The following is an 18,023-nucleotide window of genomic DNA, read 5'->3' on the forward strand; positions in this document are numbered from 1 at the left end:
AGATAAAACATTTAAAAAAACACGGATTCACCATGGGCACTATGAGTCAGTCCTGGAAACATGGACTCCTGTATATCCTGTCACTCATGCCATTGATATATTCTATCAGTCCAGTCGTTTCACTTTGATCATACATGATTCCAAATGTAAAACCCAATACACCAAGAATACACCAAATCTATGGAATGGATTTTAAAAAATACAAATACGATATATAACTTATATGATATACCTACAGTACTGTATGTGCATATATTATCGTAGTGACCTGCTGCCTTTGAGGTTTGAGGCAGAGCTGTTATTGGTAGAATTATCTATCTACTGCTGCCATGCTGGCAATCATCAACACGAGCGCGTCATCACTTCAAAGGAGGTTGTCAGTCACGTCAAAAGAAACGCAGCCTCAAAGCCAACAAATCAGACACACGCACGCATGCACGCACACACACACACAGCAGTTATGTCTAAAGGAATGCAGTCTCAATGCCAACAGATCCCAGACACACACACACACACAAGTCATGTCAATGTCATGTCATGTCAGAAGGAACTCGGACAAAAAAAGCCAACAGATCCAGCATGTGATTCTCCACACCACAGATACGCTTCATCAGGGAAGGAGATGAGGCGAGGACAACCATCTCCCAGAGGGAGTGATAAATACTTGAATGATAAATATACTGATATTTGTAACTAAAAGCAGTTTATATACTTTTATGTAGGGGAGAACATTGTGTCATGATTTATGATGTGAATAAAACATCAATATGCTAAATTCGAATACATTTCCATGACCACTAATAATTTTCTGATTTCCACTGTTAATAGTTTACAAACATTTCAGCAACGAAACATTGCAGAGCGGGCATGCAAAATGTGAAAGGAATGGTGTTTGCATGACTAGGCTAGCCCTTGGTGAAACAGGAACAATGCATTTTGAACAAACTAAGAGATATTGGAAGTGAGGTAAAATTAAAGTATCGATCCCATAATGGTGATCGATACCAATACCAATGTTGGTATTGATACTATCGATATTTGGATCGATATGCCCACCCCTAGTGGGAGGGAGACGTCTGCTGTGGAAGAAACTGTAATCCATGCATTTCCACAGAATTATTTTTGGAATTGGATCCCTTATCATACCTGTTCATTCTTATTCGCCGCTCGACTTATCGTGACCAAATTCAAAATGGCTGCAAACGCTCGTTTTAAATGTCAGGGCCTTCAGAAGTCTACCAATGAAGTGTGGAGATACTGTATGTTATGTTGAGCCTCGTAAATGGTGTAAAACAGTGATTGTTTTGCAACTTTTTCCCATTGAAAAAGTTGTTGGTAGCATCAGCTAACTAGCGCCAGATTTCGGAGTGCAGGGGACAAGTAGAAATCGGCTATGAGACATATGTTCAAACTCGGTATCATGTTTCAACACACTTTAGGTCAATATCACACCGGAATTCTCCTTTAAAGGTAGCCTGGCTAGCGCCACCACTTCTCAATGAGACGTGGTCTGGGAACCAAACGTTAATTTTCTCGTATTTGAAAAAAATGCCCAGATCCGTTTATTGGGTGCCACGGATGTCTATCAAATGCGTCTGTGCATAGCTCATCATTGTCTTGCTTTCCCCCTTGTTCTGTGATTGGTCCCCTATCTCAGGCGAAAATTTGCTCCATGGTCGCCAGGCTGCCTTAGCAGCGTGAATCAAATCGCGCGCAAGGCAGCATGGGAACACCCAGGCTACTTTAAAGGGGCAAAACATCTGTGAAGGGTGAATCCTAGCTGATGACGGCGGAGGTGTGTCAGACAGAAATGCCTTGCAGGCAATGGATACCTGTGCTTTCAACCCATAAGGAAAATAACAATGACAGTAATACCCATGACAATTTAAAGAGAGAGAGGGAGAGAAAACAATTTTAATTAAATGGCTATGTGTCAGACCACATGTCATCAGAAACATACAGTAAAAATCACTTATTATGTATAATCTTTATGTTAACGAGTTTACTCCCACAGTAACCAGTAATGAGTTACAAAATGATGTAGGACTAATAAAACATTTTGATCAAATCATGACATTTCAAACAAAAGGTAAAACATTTTACAAACCGAATGCCTTTCTCCACTGCAACTCTTCCTCTGACCTCTAGTTTGTGCAATATTTCAAAATAAAAGTGTTTTGTGTAGGTTAATAAAAGTGTAGGCTTTGACCTAATTTTGGGTGACAAATATATACAGTAGGCCTACATATTTTTTACCATTTCAGTGCTCTATTTACTTCATGTAATGTTAAAAGTAGCCTAGCATAAATAAATGAGATTTGAGATATATTTATAAATATAGGCTATATTTCAAAATGAAAAGTAGCCTACACAACTCAGCTTCGTATGATTAAGGGACATGCATGCAGGGCAATTTCAAATAAATTGTTACAATGAAACAGTGGACATTATAGCCTATAAATAAACTTTGTTCTATACAGGAACAGTCTATTGAATAGACTATAATAAATGTGATTATTAGGTCAAATTAAGGCTGCAATAGACTGCAATTTTGTCTGCAAGACCAATTCACATTAAAAGTTAGAAGATTATTTCATAAACCGCGTAGCCTGGGCTATATTTATTAAAGGACCTTTCACTAGCAAATATGGCTACATTAAAGCATGCGACGGCCTGGTTTAGGCTACTACTGCGTGCCCTGAGTGGGCAAGTCTACAGACTCGATCCATATTCGTTCATTACAGTGAAGTCTCTGTAAGGCAAACTGAGGTTTCTGTGGAGGAGTGGCATCATTTCTAAGACCCTGATTGTTCTGTCAGCCTGGCTGCTCCTGCTCCTGGAGGCTAGTTCACCCAGACGTGAAGAGAACACGCCGAAGCGAAACAGGTAATCCTGGTTTGTTGATGATGTGGTTCCTACCTGTGACATTCCGCAAGATCTTTTTGTTATAATTTACCTCATCACAACTAAATGTTAGACTTTTCGTCTGCATATGGGCATCTATTCTTACTGTAAAGTCGTGCTTCTTCTTTGAAATAGCTTGTTACCATAACATAGATTTAGCTTTGCTCATCTGCTGTAACGTTTTCTCGAATCATCAGAGCAGGTTATGTATGAAGTTTGGGTAGGCAGAGGCTAGTTTGCGTTTAAATTAAACCGGAAGATGTGATTCTGCTTGCAGTTTATTCCTCTTTTAGTTAGTGCTAAGTCGTGATATATCGTTAACGTTAGGTTATAGTTCTTGTGAACTGTCACCTACATGTATCAATGGTAACACGGCATCATCATCTCAGGTCTATGAGAGGTTATGAGTTAAAGGAAAAACTTGCTGATGCGCTCTTCCCATCGCTTTGAACAGGCAGATGTAGGATAGCCTACTGAATGATGCTGATTGACTGCTCAGTCTGAAGTGATCTAAAATGTAGCCTAAAGTTTGTGTCATACGTTTGGTGGATCATGAAATGATTATGAAGACGTTGTGAAAAGCAAGGCTAACTTTACAATAGCAAACTTATGGTCACACAGTGCCGTTAGCCTAGGCTATGTGCTAAGCTGCTGTAATAGTGGTGAAGGTATTGCTTATTTCATTATGAATTTGCCATGTCCTCAGACTCAACATGTGATTGGGACTCGCTGAAAACATGACATGTCATAGCCCTAAGCTTCCAGGTTACACGGGTGTGCCCAGGACACGTAATGATCATGGTTGAATCACCCTAAACAAAAAGAAAACTGCCTTTTTTCATGGAATGGTGTCAGTTTTACTTGCTTGTGTAGAAAATGCACAGGGTGGTGCCTGTCTGTGGTGATGTGGCCCTTACTGTTTACTGTTGAGCTGGGCTTGTTTCAGGGCTTCATTTCCTGGTTGATCCTTGTTTAAGCCCAGCCCAGTGGCCCATGCAATAAACTCTCCCTGGGCCTGGAATTTAGTTTGAAAACAGGTTTGTTCACATACATAGCCTATATTGCTAATTAGACTATTTCAATATGCAAGCAGTAGAAAGCTATGCCAGGGGGGTATTCCAAGTACGTGATTTAGTGACAAACCTGGGTAAGTTAACTCAAAGTAAGTGGTAAATCTCCTACAACAAGAGCCCTATGCCATTGTTTTGTTAGGAGAGTGAAGCCATACAGCTCTTCTATTAGGAGGTTTACCACTTACTCGGAGTTGACTTACCCAGGCTTGTCACTAAACCACGTACTTGGAATACCCCCCAGAGTTGTAGCCTATATGAAGAAAACTGTGGAAAAAATAGGTGCCAGTCAATGCAATTGATGTGTTTTATTATGGAGAAGAAGATGGCGTTGATAAATAGACGTGTCAGTAATAGAATACAGTTAATCACAAACGGCAGCCTTGAAAGGGAGCACACTGTTTTCAACAGCTCTATAGTTTACAATAAACACAGATTATTGGGCTATAATGTTCATGAAGTCCTTGTACATTTGGGTATAGTATTTTCCTATGTAGCCCTAAACAAGGCTGCGCATTCAGTGTGTCTCGTTCTGTGTGTCATATACATTTCTACAGTACAAAGTTGCACATGGCTATATCTGAGAGCTTGAACAGAATATATATTCCAGTGTTTCCCACAGAATTGAATTCTATTTGTGGTGGTAGGTTTGCAGAATTAACTTGAATGCAACAGTTTTTAACAAATTAGCGCAGCGTGGTTATGATGCTAACCAGCTTTAAGCACAATTTAGTACAACCTGGAAAATCATTGTGTGGGGGTCAATGTTGAAATTGTGGTGGGCCGCCACAAATAAGTCAATGTATGGGAAACACTGTATTTGTAATTGTTCTGTGTAACTTATTAACAGAACATGTCATTGTCGTAGACAGACCAGACTTACTTTACTTTACTGCATAGCACAAAGTAAAAATGGGCTACCAAATAAAGAAGATAAACATAGGGAAACATCATAGGCAGAACTCTACTCTGTATGTTTGCCAGATGAATGAACAAGCATGCACCTCTGAGATTGTCCACACAGCAGCCAGCTCCCATTTAAAGTGGTTTTATTTTGTGACGTTTCGCGTTAGGTGGTTTGATGGTTGACCAGTTTGTTTGACCACCCTGATGGTTGACCAGCTAGACCACTAACTCGAAAACATACCCTCAGCTGGTTTACCCTGCTTTCAATGGTAATTCAGTTGGTCATACCACCTCAAACTGGTCATTCTGTTGCTGGTCTTACATTGCTGGTTTAACTGACCATGCCAGCTTATGTTGGTCATTCAAGGAAACCAGCATGACCATTTTACACCAGCAATATTAAGCTTGGCAGGCTGGTCACCAGCATGAACTTCTTACATTAGCTGTATCCCACATGATGGGCTGGTCACACCAGCATGACCAGCTTCCTCAGATGGTCACACCAGCATGTCCACCTGGTGGCCCAACCAGCAAACACCAGCAAGAGCTGGAAGAAAACCAGCAAAGACCAACTAAAACCAGCTACCAGCATAAACTGGTTTCTAGCTATTATTTTTTTTTTTTCAGCAGAGCTCTGAAATGACAAAAGGTGTAAATGGACAATGTGATTTTACGCGTTTTAAATACTGAATTCTGTTATTCCGTCCATATCAAGTCAACTTGTCATTACGCTTTTCAACATGACTGGATCATGAATGTCATGGCACCATGCCATTTTAACCTGTGTGACCTGACCTGAAAGCCAGCTTGTTTAAAGGGATATTCCACCATTTGGGGAATTACACTCATTTTCCACCTCCCCTTGAGTTAAACAATTGATTTTTACCTTTCTCCAGTTCATCCAGCCGTTCTCTGAGTCTGGCGATACCAGTTTTAGCTCCAGCCTAGCATAGATCATTGAATCTGATTAGACCATTAGCTTCTTGCCTGCTAGCATCACGTTTAAAAGTGACTAAAAGAAAAAATGACTAAAAGATATCCGGTAATTTTCCTATTTAAAACTTGTCTCTTCTCAAGTTAGAAAGTGTAATAAAACCAACGGAAAATGAAACGAGAAGCGATTTTCTAGGCTGATTTGACATGGAACTATACTCTGCTACTATAGACCCTTTCAACAATAAAAACAAAAACAATGCTTGAACGTTCTATTTGGTTCCCAATCTACTTCCTCTGCATTAACCCTTAAAGGAGTACCGTCACACTGGTGTGACGGGAATGTTGAGAAATTAACGTTAATTTCCTTGCCCCTGTTGCTCTTGGGTGCCCCCCACCCAATCCCAATCCTCCCCCACCTTTTTTATGCAGCCCTTGCCACTTAATCTACTAAACCCCCCCATTAATGCACAAATAGGCTGAGACCAGACATAATTTCACTGCATTTCTTACTTCCAGTAACTATATGCATGTGACAATAAACTTCCTTGTATCCTTGTATCCTTGTATTCTAAAGGATATCTGAGTTCATTGAATTCAACATAGAATTTTAGAACCTTCAATTGTTGCGGAACTTAGAACGTTCAAAAACCTACACCTTTAAGGGTTAAGATAACATATGGAATGTTGAAACGGAAGCCTTGTGGGGCCAACTATGATGCTGATAATGGAACTCTCTTGAAAGGGTCCATATGCACCACCAATTACTCTGTAATCTTGCTTTTCCTGTTGTGTATCTGCATAGTTAATCCTCCATCACACCTTTCTCCATTGTTCCCTTCAGGTGACACCAGAAGGGCTTTGGATGCGAGTTCTCTGTGTGCTGCTGTGGTGGGTAGGCCTTGCAGTGGCACTACGCCAGCAGCAGGACTCCGTAGCTCAGCATGCTATTAAGCTGTACCGCGGCCGTGGAGCTGGGGCATCGTTTGGGCACCGATGGGTGCGGGAGAACTGCCAGATGCTGGCAGGGCTGCTGCGGCAGAAAAACGCCGCCATCAGGAAGCTGTCATTAGCTGCCGTGGCGGCGCTGCGTGACCCGACGCTTTCGGATTCCGAGCGGTTGTACCAGGTGCATACGCTGGAGGTGTTCCAGCGAGAGCTGAATGAGAGCGAACACTCGGTCTTCCAGGCCGCACTGGGACTGCAGAGAGTACTCCACGGCGATTACAGGGATGTAGTCAGCATGAAACACAGCAGCAGGCAAAGGCTGGAAGCACTCAGGGAGGCTGCGATTAAGGTAAGGGAAAGTTTGGGCAGCCGTGGCCTACTGGTTAGCGCTTCGGACTTGTAACAGGAGGGTTGCCGGTTCGAACCCCAACCAGTAGGCACGGCTGAAGTGCCCTTGAGCAAGGCGCCTAACCCCCTCACTGCTCCCCGAGTGCCGCTGTTGTAGCAGGCAACTCACTGCGCTGGGATTAGTGTGTGCTTCACCTCACCGTGTGTTCATTGTGTGTTCACTGTGTGCTGAGTGTGTTTCACTAATTCACGGATTGGGATAAATGCAGAGACCAAATTTCCCTCACGGGATCAAAAGAGTATATATACTTATATATACCTATAGTTTACATTTGTGTTCAGTATACATTACTGTTACACAGTATTCTTATATTAAAATGTTTACTGTTATTTGTATGTTACTTTGGACAAAAGTGTCTGCCAAATCCTATAACCATAACCATAACCACACATTGTACGTTTTTGAGATAAAATGTTTAGATTTTATTACAGCCGGTGGTTCTTTAATTAACTTGGCCAATAGACTAGTATTTCTCAGTTTTTAATGACCATTTTTGTGTAGGAGGAAAAAGACTTCTTGGACCTGTTAGCAGCAGAATCATCTTGGAAAATAGGCTATTAATAATTTGTTTTTAATGACCATTTTCGTGTAGGAGGAGAGAGAGTATTTGGACCTGTTAGCTGCGGAGAAGCACCAGCAGGAAGCCTTGAAAAGTGCCAAGGATCAGAACCGGACACTCTCGATTCTGGAGGGGATTCTGGAGGATGTGAGAAAAGCTGCTGACCGGCTAGAGGAAGACATCGAGGAACATGCCTTCGACTACAAGAAAGAGGTGTGGATACTCGTTCAGTAATAGTGTTGTCACAATGACACAATTATGACATATCGATATCTACTGATATACTGAAATAATACCACACCAAAAACCAGAACTAATAATAACAGAACTAATAATAAGAATAGGCCTAGATGACATGGCACTAATAAAAAAAAAAAATCATTATCAAAATTAGTGAATTTGAAATAAAAAAAAAATATTGACTGATATATGAACAATGATTCTGATTAAATTATTCTGAATTAAATCACCATCCTTCTGGTATTAATACTAACAAAATGGTGTATTGTAACTTGTTTTATTTCATGGTATCATGACACCTTTTGAGTATTAGTGCATTGTGCAACACTATTCAGTAATATCATAATTAATCATCAGATCACCATAATGAATGAAATTGACCTGGGTCCTGGGTCATCTGTGTGTTAAGCAGCAAAGCTAACCACTGTGCCACTAATGCCGTGGTCACATTGGGTGCATCCTAACCACTGACATGGATCCTTACCAATAGTCATCTTGATAAACAGTAAATGTACCCTCTGTGTCTAAAACTACGCTGTGTTGGGTTCTTGAATCTGAAGGGAAGGGGTCTGACAAATCCTTGAAAAAGCCTTGAGAGGTCCTTGAGTTTGATGTTGAAAGAGTGGACTAGGCTAGAATACACTGAAGCCGCTTAAATAAGCGTGGCTCCATTGCCTGCCAGCTACAGTATGCTTAATTTTGCACATTCAAAAATGTTTCCTTGTGTCATTCCATTTCATCCCATTGGAAAATAAACACTAACAATATCTCACCATACTCAACTCTTTAAGCAACATTTCCTTTGTCATCTTTGGTTCACATGACCCTGATCGCCCACCCCTCACATTTGGCTTCTGTAAACTGTTTCTCATTCGATAAAGGGGATGAATGTTGAAGCAGTGCTGAGGGTGGAGGATGATGAGGAGAAACTGAAGAGCAAGAACGTCTCTCACAGGAAGCTGTCTGAGGGTGAGGGGAGCCTGGGGCTCAGCATGCTCATCGACTCCCAGAACAACCAGTACGTCCTGACCAAACCCAGGGACTCCACCATGTCCCGTGCTGATCACCATTTCATTAAGGTCAGTGTCCAGGTCAATTTGATTTTTGCTAATAAATACTGGTAGAAAATCAATAGAATAGGGGGAGCGTTGGCGCAAGCTGCAGCACCCCTACCAAATTCCAAGTGCCCGCAGGGAGCCAGGTTTGATGCCGACATGTGGTCATTTCCCAATCCCATCCCATATCTCTCTCCCACTTGCTTCCTGTCTCTCTCTAGAGTTCTATACATAAAGGCAAACGCCCCAAAAAATTAACATTTTAAATAACATTAAAGCAACACCAGAAGAGTTTTTTATACCTTAAAATAATCTTTCCAAAATCGTTTCAGTGGTTCATCAACTCACTAACTTGGTGTGTTGTGCTTCCCTTTGTTTTATCACTCAGGATATAATATTAATAGTGATGCTCTCTTTACCCTGCGGTTGGCTGTGTATCCAGCTGGGCCTGCCTCCCATGTTTGGCTATATAATCTGTGGGGTTTTGCTCGGGCCATCGGGGATGAACAGTATCAAGGTAACAGCAAAGCAACTCTATATGGGAATTAAATTACATATACCGGACATAAAAAAACAACACCAAGCACTATAATAATGTTCTACAATAATACATTGTAACAGCAAAGCATATCTACAGAATATGGAAATGAAAGGACATAATACACCAGGCATGGACAACAACAAAACAACACCAAGCACTATAATAATGTTCTACAATAATTAATTGTTTTAAGTATACATGAGTATGTTTTTTTTGTGTCAGTCTATGGTTCAGGTGGAGAGTATTGGGGAGTTTGGTGTGCTATTCACACTTTTTGTGGTGGGCCTAGAGTTCTCACCAGAGCAACTTCACAAGGTAGCGTTTGGATTTCCCTTTTCAAAGAACATGCTAATTATGTGTAGGCTGCCGCCTTGCATAGCCGCCTCTGCTGTGTGTGTGTGTGTGTGTGTGTGTGCGTGTGTGTGTGTGTGCGTGAATGTAAGACATGAAATTGTAAAGTGCTTGGAGGAGTAGAAAACTGCTTTATAAATGCTGAATGCTGTCCATTTACCACACCATAACCATTCAAGCACTAAACACTGTCAAGCATCTTGGTCTGATGAAGAGATGATTTAATTGTTTTTCAAGTGTGACCTTTTCCTGTCACACCAGTGTCATATACAGTACATCTCTCTACTTTGTACAACATGCAATGCACCATGCCATGCGTTAAAATCATCACACACAAAACTGCTGATTTGAATAGTGATGATTTGATTACGAGGCAAAGGATCTCTGTAGGCATCTCTGTGTAGTCGGTAAGAAGCTCTGACAGTTGTGTGTTTTTAAACAGGTTTGGAGGATATCTGTGCAGGGCACCTCCTGCCTAACGCTGCTGATGGTGGGAGCAGGGGTGGTATGGGGGCAGCTACTGAGGCTTAATGTCTCACAAACTGTGTTTGTGTCCAGCTGTCTGTCTTTGTCTAGCACCCCACTGGTGTCTAAGTTCCTCTCTGGCGCTTCACGTGCGGAAAAAGAGGGTAAGTGGTCATAAAGGAATTATTTTATTGCTAACTTATCAATAGTGTGTCCGTGTCTCCACTGCCCAGCAGACTGTAGTGAGTTTAAACATATGTAGTTCATCATTTTTATTAGTGTATGTGTGTGTGTGTGAGAGGCAGGCAATGAGAGGAAGAGGAGAGAGAGAGAGAGAGAGATGAACACTGTGCGTGTGTGTGTCAAAGAATGATCCACTCACTGCCCCTTATCTTGTATGAGAAGAAAGGTGTGTGTCATGTTCCGAAACATGGAATATAATGTATAGACTTTCCTGACTATCCTCAATTTCATTTCCTGATTTTCCTTGTACTTAATGGATCATTGATCATCATAAAAAGCCTGAACATTCAAACAGTGCTACTGGAATAATTGTCTCTCCAGTGCTGTTGGATACTGGAGTATACTTGTCTTTTGTGGGGATTGGGATTAATTTTGCGAGAATGTGTTCACAGGTGATCTGAGGATTGGGATTAATTCTGCGGGAATGTGTTCACAGGTGAGCTGGAGCCCAGCAGTGTGTTACTGGGCATGCTGGTGATGCAGGATGTCCAGTTGGGTCTGTTCATTGCCATTATGCCGACCCTCATTCAGGCAGGGGATGGACAAGCAGACAGGTAAGCCTACCTGCAGCTACACTCCTATAACCTGCAGCTACACTCCTATAACCTGCAGATACACTCCTATGACCTGCAGCTACTGTACACTCCTATGACCTGCAGATACACTCCTATGACCTGCAGCTACTGTACACTCCTATGACCTGCAGCTACACTCCTATGACCTGCAGATACACTCCTATGACCTGCAGCTACTGTACACTCCTATGACCTGCAGCTACACTCCTGTAACCTGCAGCTACACTCCAATGACCTGCAGCTACACTCTTGTAACCAGCAGCTACACTCCTTTAACCTGCAGCTACACTCCTATGACTTGCTATTATTATTACTACTACTATTATACTTCTACTACTACTAGTACTACTACCACCACTACTACTACTATTTCTTCTTCTTCTTTTACTTCTACTTATTCTTATTATATTTAATTATTATTCTTATTCTTATTATTATATGACTAAGATATAACCTCCCTTTTCTCTCAGCCTGAGGCCAGTTCAGATCTTAAGGTCTTTTTACTATGGCAAGACTGTTGTAGTCAGCAAAATGTTCCTCTGGGACTTCCCTTGATGACTGGTACCACTTAGTGAATGGTACATATATAGCAGCAGCAACAACAACAACATTTACAGTATATGGTACTTTTCAAGACACCCAACGTGCTTCACAGTGAAGGGGGAACCTCACTATTGCCTAACTATAGCAGAAATGTAGCACTTAACTTGCCACTATCTTTGGCACGTTCAAAATTTTCACAACATGGATCACTACTACATGCTTTGGAAGTATGCCAAATGTTTTGAAAATACATAGGGCCAGGGGGTGCTGCAGGGGACACATTTCAGTACTGTCTTATGTCTTATTTTTAGACTTCTTTTGTTTTTAGTCCAGATTGTTACCGGGAACCAAAACATTCGTCATTGAGGTAGAACGCAATGAAACGGCATGGAACACAATGGCAATACAATGTAATCCTGTGATTACCTCAATGATTGTAAAGAAACTGCAGACAGTGACTTTAGAAATGCCATGTCTTAAACCCACAGAAATGTAAGAGAACATCATAATTGAAAGCACGTATTTAATATATTTAAAATATAAAATATATTTTATATATAAAATAACAAAACTAAGGACTGTGACAGTGCATAGTTTATGCATGTCCTGTATGGTTGCACTGTGCGTATAGCACGTGTATGTATCAGATTTTCCTTCCACTGGCCCTTCATATATTTCTACACTGCCGTTCGTCTAAGTTTGGGGTCACTTAGACATTTCCATTCCTCTCCATTATAGACAAAATACCAGCTGAGATCAGTTGCATTGCTTTTTTAATCAGGGCAACAGTTTTCAGATTACATTATGTGCTTACATAATTGCAAAAGGGTTCTCCAATGTTTTCTCAGTTAGCCTTTTAAAATGATCAGATTCAATCAATTGGTAAACAGAATGGGCCTTTGGAACATTGGATGGATGTAGATATTGCATGAAAGATCAGCCATTTCTTTCTGCAACAGTCATTTACAACATTAATGATTAAAACGAGGGCCATTTCTAAGTGACTTCAAACTTTTGAAAAGTAGTGTATCCACAAAAATTCACTTTTACATAAAACTGTTATTCTATAACATTGTAATGTACTCCCTGTTATTAGTCCCACACACTTAGCTTCAACAAGTTAGCACCAGAGGTAAACTGAAATGACTCATGGCAGTCATGATGGGTGTTCCCTCAGAGCAGAGCAGTGCTTTGCTTTGCGACATCTATGTTGTTTGTGTTTAGATATGTCTTTACAAACATGATTATTCAATGACTCATGGCGGTGATGGGCAGAAAAATGGACCAAAAAACAGGCCAGTGACTGGCCTACCAAAGTGCCCTTCTTGCTCTCTTCACTTGACCTGAGCCAGCGGGCCAGTGCTTCTTGCTCTCTTCACTTGACCTGAGCCAGCGGGCGGGCCAGTGCTTCTTGCTCTCTTCACTTGACCTGAGCCAGCGGGCGGGCCAGTGCTTCTATTGAACCCTGGCTTTGGTTTGATAGTGAATCCATTTACATCATCATGCATTTTTACATTACATTTAAATTTCTTTATTTAGCAGATGCTTTTATCCAAAGCGACCTACAGAAAGACGATAACATCCAAGCCACAGTGCAGAGGAGACTTTAGCTAGGAAATACTACTGCTTCTGTCAATACTATTACTAGAGGATAAGAGTGGCAACATTAGGATAAGAATGGCAACATTAGGATAAGAGTGGCAACAGTATCATGGGTATCATCGTCATCGGTTATGTTGTGTCTTTTACCCGCATTGACAGGAATTTTTGTTTTTGTTTTACCCACAATGTGTTTTGCTGGGTATAAGCAGTTAAATGTTTGATAATCAAGAGAGAACTTTATTATTTTCCCATGAGAGAACTTTATTTGTTGTTAGACACATTTACACACATGCATTCCACACTAATAATAATAATAAAAAAGATAAATAATAATCTAAAATCGATAAATAACTTTGAGCAGCTTCCCTAACTGACTGTGTGTTTTGTCTTCAGCTCTGTATCACATGTGGTCCACGTGCTGTGGCTGCTGGTCCAGGTGTTGGTCTGCCTGGCAGGAGTACTCTTGCTATGTTTTTTCTTGCGGTCATTCCTGATTGGCCCCTTCTACAGGAAGCTCCATGCCGAATGTCGGGGCAACAAGGAGATCATGGTCCTGGGGACTACGGCCTTCATGTTCCTGATGCTAATGGTAGGGGCTCTTCTCCTTCTACAGCAATTCAAGTCTCAAATTCAAGTTTTATTTGATACTCACAACATCAGCATTTACAGTATGAGATAATATAAGATAAGATACGATAAGACTTTATTTAATCCCACACCGGGGAAATGTACTTGTTACAACAGCCAGGGAAGATAGATCCAGCAAAAATAAGAATAAACAGCAGAGTTATAAAAGATGAGGATTTCCTCATTCCTCGTCATCCTTTGCTTTGTAGTGTCATTAATAATTTTTTATTTCAGTGTCTTTTTTAAAATGAGGGATGGTCTGATGTATTTTGTGTACTTCCAGGTGACTGAGTTCCTGTATTTGTCCATGGAGCTTGGCTGCTTCCTGGCGGGGGCGCTTGTTTCCTCACAGGGCCACATGGTCACTTCGGAGGTGATGCGCTGTGTGGAGCCAATCAGAGACTTTTTGGCTATAATATTTTTTGCTTCCATTGGTGAGCGATGTTCTTTTATGGGCAATAATATGTGTACTGTTTTGTGTCGTTCTGTTCTAAAGACTTCAATGACAGTTGAAGGGCAGCAGCATTTCAGATTTTGAAAATGAAATATGGAAAAGGCACACCAGGGCTCCAGAATAATTGTTCAGTTGGTCACCCTTTCTTTTTGGTACAGCACAGGGCAAGAAACAAACAAACAAACAAAAGAAAGAAAGAAAGAAAACTTCCTTTGAAAGAAAATGGCTTTCACAAGCAATCAAACTAAACATAAAGAGAATGTACAACAGTACGCCTCCCTTGCTTCTGCTTTAGCACACTAATTATAGCTCAATACAATACTCAGGAAGGACTGTTGACCTTTTGCTTAAATCCCATTGATCATAGTGTAACATGTTCACCTGCCGAGTGAGGCCACTGTTGGGTCAAGCAGTACATTGTAGGACGCCACGTAAAGCAACAAAGGAAATTAGCTCATTTGCCATCTATTTGCATATTGCCTTGAATTTCCCCTGGGGATCAATAAAGTATCTATCTATCTATCTATCTACCCCAGAATTAGATAAAAGGATACATACATACCCTTCTCTTCTTTGTGTTTGTAATAACCTAGTTTTACAGTGTTAACCTGGCTTAGCATAATTCACTGGAAATGGGTTGTTCCTGTTAGCTCATCGCTTCCTTTAAAGCTTAAATCTTAACAACTGTTCCTTTAATGTTGAGAAACTCTAAATGTTTCAACAACATGGTTCAGTTGGTACAGTCCTTCTTTATACATGGGAAACAAAGTTTAGTCGATCTCTATGATGGTGAATTTAATCTGTTTCTGGCAGGCCTCCATGTGTTTAGATTAGATCTCTATGATGGTGAATTTAATCTGTTTCTGGCAGGCCTCCATGTGTTTAGATTAGATCTCTATGATGGTGAATTTATTCTGTTGTTGGCAGGCCTCCATGTGTTTAGATTAGATCTCTATGATGGTGAATTTATTCTGTTGTTGGCAGGCCTCCATGTGTTTCCTACCTTTGTGCTGTATGAGCTGACCATCCTGCTGGTGTTAACTCTGTCACTGGTCATTTTAAAGGTGAGTAATCCTCTGCGACTGCACTTCGATACAAGGCCTTTGCTACTGGGTCATAGTGAACCCACTCATTGTTGAAATAGTGGCAAATTCATTCACATTTCATTCATGTTTTGAAACTTAACTTGTACATTTTTACAAGTATTTAAATATTTTTCATCCCATCTAATTTATTTTAATGTAGCTTTAGAATGCAGACAGACAGGTATCATGTGTTAACTAAAATAAAATGCTAAAACTCCTAAAATAATATACTGTTAATAATATTACTACATCGGCTGAACCAAAGCTTTGTTACACAGTATAGAATGTGCATAGACAATGCAGGGTCTGAAGTAGTCCACAGTATTTTACGTCACCATAGCAGCCTGTTACGGACAGGTGCTGTGTGAATGTGAATTGTATTACCCCTCCGGCAGTGTGATGCCCTACAGTACACGCAGTGTGATGCACGTGGTGGGACTGACGCACAGTGACCATCAGAATCATGAAGTGTCTGACAACATGGAAGGAATCCCTACAGAAATAGACCAGGCTGGAAAAAAGATGACAAAATTAAGACCCAGGTTAAAAATGGCAAAATTTCCCTTTAAGGGTTCCAGGGTTCCGGTACGGTGGCCGATCAACAACCAAGCATATGGTTGCCAAGTCGCAAACATGTCCCATGTTGTACCCGTGACCTGCACAGGCCTTCCTTCACTGTACAACATGCCCTGTGCACAGTATAATAACTAGATATTTTACTAAAATGTTTTATTTTCCTAATTGAATATCCTTGTTTTTCCTTCACGGTACAACATGCCTTGCGCACAGCATAATAACTAGACTTTAAAATAGTTTCTACTTTTGCTCAGGTAACGTCCTTGTTTGTCCCTCTCCCCCTGTTGATTATACAGTTTCTCATGGCGGTGGTTGTTCTGTCCACCCTGTTGCCGCGCGGCTCTCGTCACATCTGCTGGCTGGTCTCAGCGGGCCTGGCACAGGTCAGCGAGTTCTCTTTCGTGCTCGGCAGCCAAGCCCGTCGCACAGGAATCATTTCACGAGAGGTGAGCAGCGGCGTCATCATCATCATCATCATCATCATCATATCCTATTTGATATCCTATATATCGTATTTAATTTAATTTAATTTCTTATACAGGAAAGAATTCAAGGTTACGATTCAGTTACAGTGGAATGAGCCTGATTGAGTTTAAACTGGTTTACAGCAGGTTCCTGTTCTGCAACACATAAAACACATGAAAATCACATCAGCTATCGACTAGATTCTCTTTCTTTCCCTCCTCTCTGTGTTCTCATTCCGTTTTCTCTTCAGTGTTTATAGTACTATAGTACATTATAGTATGCTATTATAGTATAGTGCATCAGATGCATTTTACAGTGTTTTGCAGCCATTGTTGTCTTATCAGCCTCTTGGTCACTGCACAGTGTACACTAATAATCTTTTTCGGGGAGGCTGGGAGGGGGGGGGGGGGGGGGGGGGCGCAGTAGAGAGAGTGACAGGAAGCAAGTGGAAGAGAGAGATGGGGTGACCAGTTGCGCCAGAGCGCCCCCCGTACACTACTAATCTTAACCGCCCTTCCCTCCCCTCGTCTTCTCCTGCAGGTCTACCTGCTGGTCCTTAGCGTGACCACTCTGAGCCTCCTGTTGGCCCCAGTGCTGTGGTGGGCCGCCAGGCTTCGCTTCATACCTCACATGGACCGCAAGATGGTCACCTGAACTTCTGCTCTACTGGTCAGAAGTGGCCAGTGCAGTGGCAGTTGGGAAGATGGGTCCATCCTTATTAAGACCGTAAGGATCGGGAATGCCAGACAGTGGAGATTGGGAATGCCAGAGAGTAGAGATTGGGAATGCCAGACAGTGAAGATTGGGAATGCCAGAGAGTAGAGATCGGGAATGCCAGACAGTGAAGATTGGGAATGCCAGAGAGTAGAGATCGGGAATGCCAGACAGTGAAGATTGGGAATGCCAGAGAGTAGAGATTGGGAATGCCATGATAAGTAAGGGTAAAACTGGAGATTGCTCCCTGCCCATCAGGTGCAGAGAAGGTCACTGCCTGGACAAATCTGGCTCTGTCAAGTCAAAAGGAGTAAAATGGGTAAAATATGTTGTTAGTAGTATTATTATTATTATTATATTTAATTTGGTCAATGCTGTGTTTCAGCAGTTGTTCACAGAAGTATGTGATTTATTTTCAAAGAAGATAATTTTTCAAGACATAATGGTTACATTTTTTGGAAATAAAGGCCCCGGTCATTAAAACTGTTATTAAGTTGTATGTTAGCATAACTTGTATGTTAACATATTATTTATAGCCGTGAATACAGTTATAGCTTTGCCAGTATCCATAGTCATACACGTACAGCCGCTGCTCACTGTAAAGTTTGTGAACCCCCGAGAAGTACCTCCAAATGTATGTAAATATGAAATAAAATGGGAATCTAACTGGGAATCAGATTAAAAAGGCCAGTGACATATATTCATAGAACTGTGTACCTATCTATTTGTTTATTTATTTACAAAATGTTCTGACATAG

At 41.2% G+C, this 18,023-nt stretch overlaps 1 protein-coding gene and 1 long non-coding RNA gene across 5 annotated transcripts; one reads left to right on the forward strand and one right to left on the reverse strand.

Moving 5' to 3' along the window:
• Nucleotides 1-1,748: 1,748 nt before the first annotated feature.
• LOC121698755 lies at nucleotides 1,749-13,725 on the reverse strand. The gene is made up of 3 exons (XR_006026851.1): nucleotides 12,946-13,725; nucleotides 8,544-8,548; nucleotides 1,749-1,760 (listed from the first exon to the last, which is right to left on the reverse strand). It is a non-coding gene; the product is annotated as an uncharacterized LOC121698755 (long non-coding RNA).
• tmco3 (transmembrane and coiled-coil domains 3) lies at nucleotides 2,675-17,406 on the forward strand. Of its 4 annotated transcripts, none has more exons than XM_042081101.1 (13): nucleotides 2,675-2,886; nucleotides 6,658-7,110; nucleotides 7,763-7,942; nucleotides 8,851-9,048; nucleotides 9,413-9,541; nucleotides 9,788-9,880; nucleotides 10,359-10,545; nucleotides 11,061-11,178; nucleotides 13,738-13,933; nucleotides 14,255-14,405; nucleotides 15,410-15,489; nucleotides 16,383-16,532; nucleotides 17,092-17,404. In XM_042081101.1, the coding sequence occupies exons 2-13, from the start codon at nucleotides 6,679-6,681 to the stop codon at nucleotides 17,203-17,205; spliced, it is 2,028 nt and encodes a 675-aa protein (XP_041937035.1). In that variant the 5' UTR covers nucleotides 2,675-2,886; nucleotides 6,658-6,678; the 3' UTR covers nucleotides 17,206-17,404. The 4 variants fall into 4 exon arrangements, 3 of the variants coding, with proteins under 3 accessions (XP_041937035.1, XP_041937036.1, XP_041937034.1); XM_042081102.1 differs by lacking the exon at nucleotides 2,675-2,886 and adding an exon at nucleotides 2,893-3,011 and having other exon boundaries at nucleotides 16,383-16,469; nucleotides 17,092-17,406; XM_042081100.1 differs by lacking the exon at nucleotides 2,675-2,886 and adding an exon at nucleotides 2,893-3,011.
• The last annotated feature ends 617 nt before the right edge of the window (nucleotides 17,407-18,023 follow it).

Source organism: Alosa sapidissima, chromosome 23, assembly GCF_018492685.1.
Source record: "Alosa sapidissima isolate fAloSap1 chromosome 23, fAloSap1.pri, whole genome shotgun sequence".
NCBI lineage: Eukaryota > Metazoa > Chordata > Actinopteri > Clupeiformes > Clupeidae > Alosa > Alosa sapidissima.

Coding starts and splice junctions, on each gene's coding strand:
- tmco3 (XM_042081101.1), top strand. CDS start 6,679: ATGCGAGTTCTCTGTGTGCTGCTGTGGTGGGTAGGCCTTGCAGTGGCA. Junction 7,111..7,762: donor TCAGGGAGGCTGCGATTAAG/GTAAGGGAAAGT, acceptor ATTTTCGTGTAG/GAGGAGAGAGAGTATTTGGA. Junction 9,542..9,787: donor CGGGGATGAACAGTATCAAG/GTAACAGCAAAG, acceptor TTTTTGTGTCAG/TCTATGGTTCAGGTGGAGAG.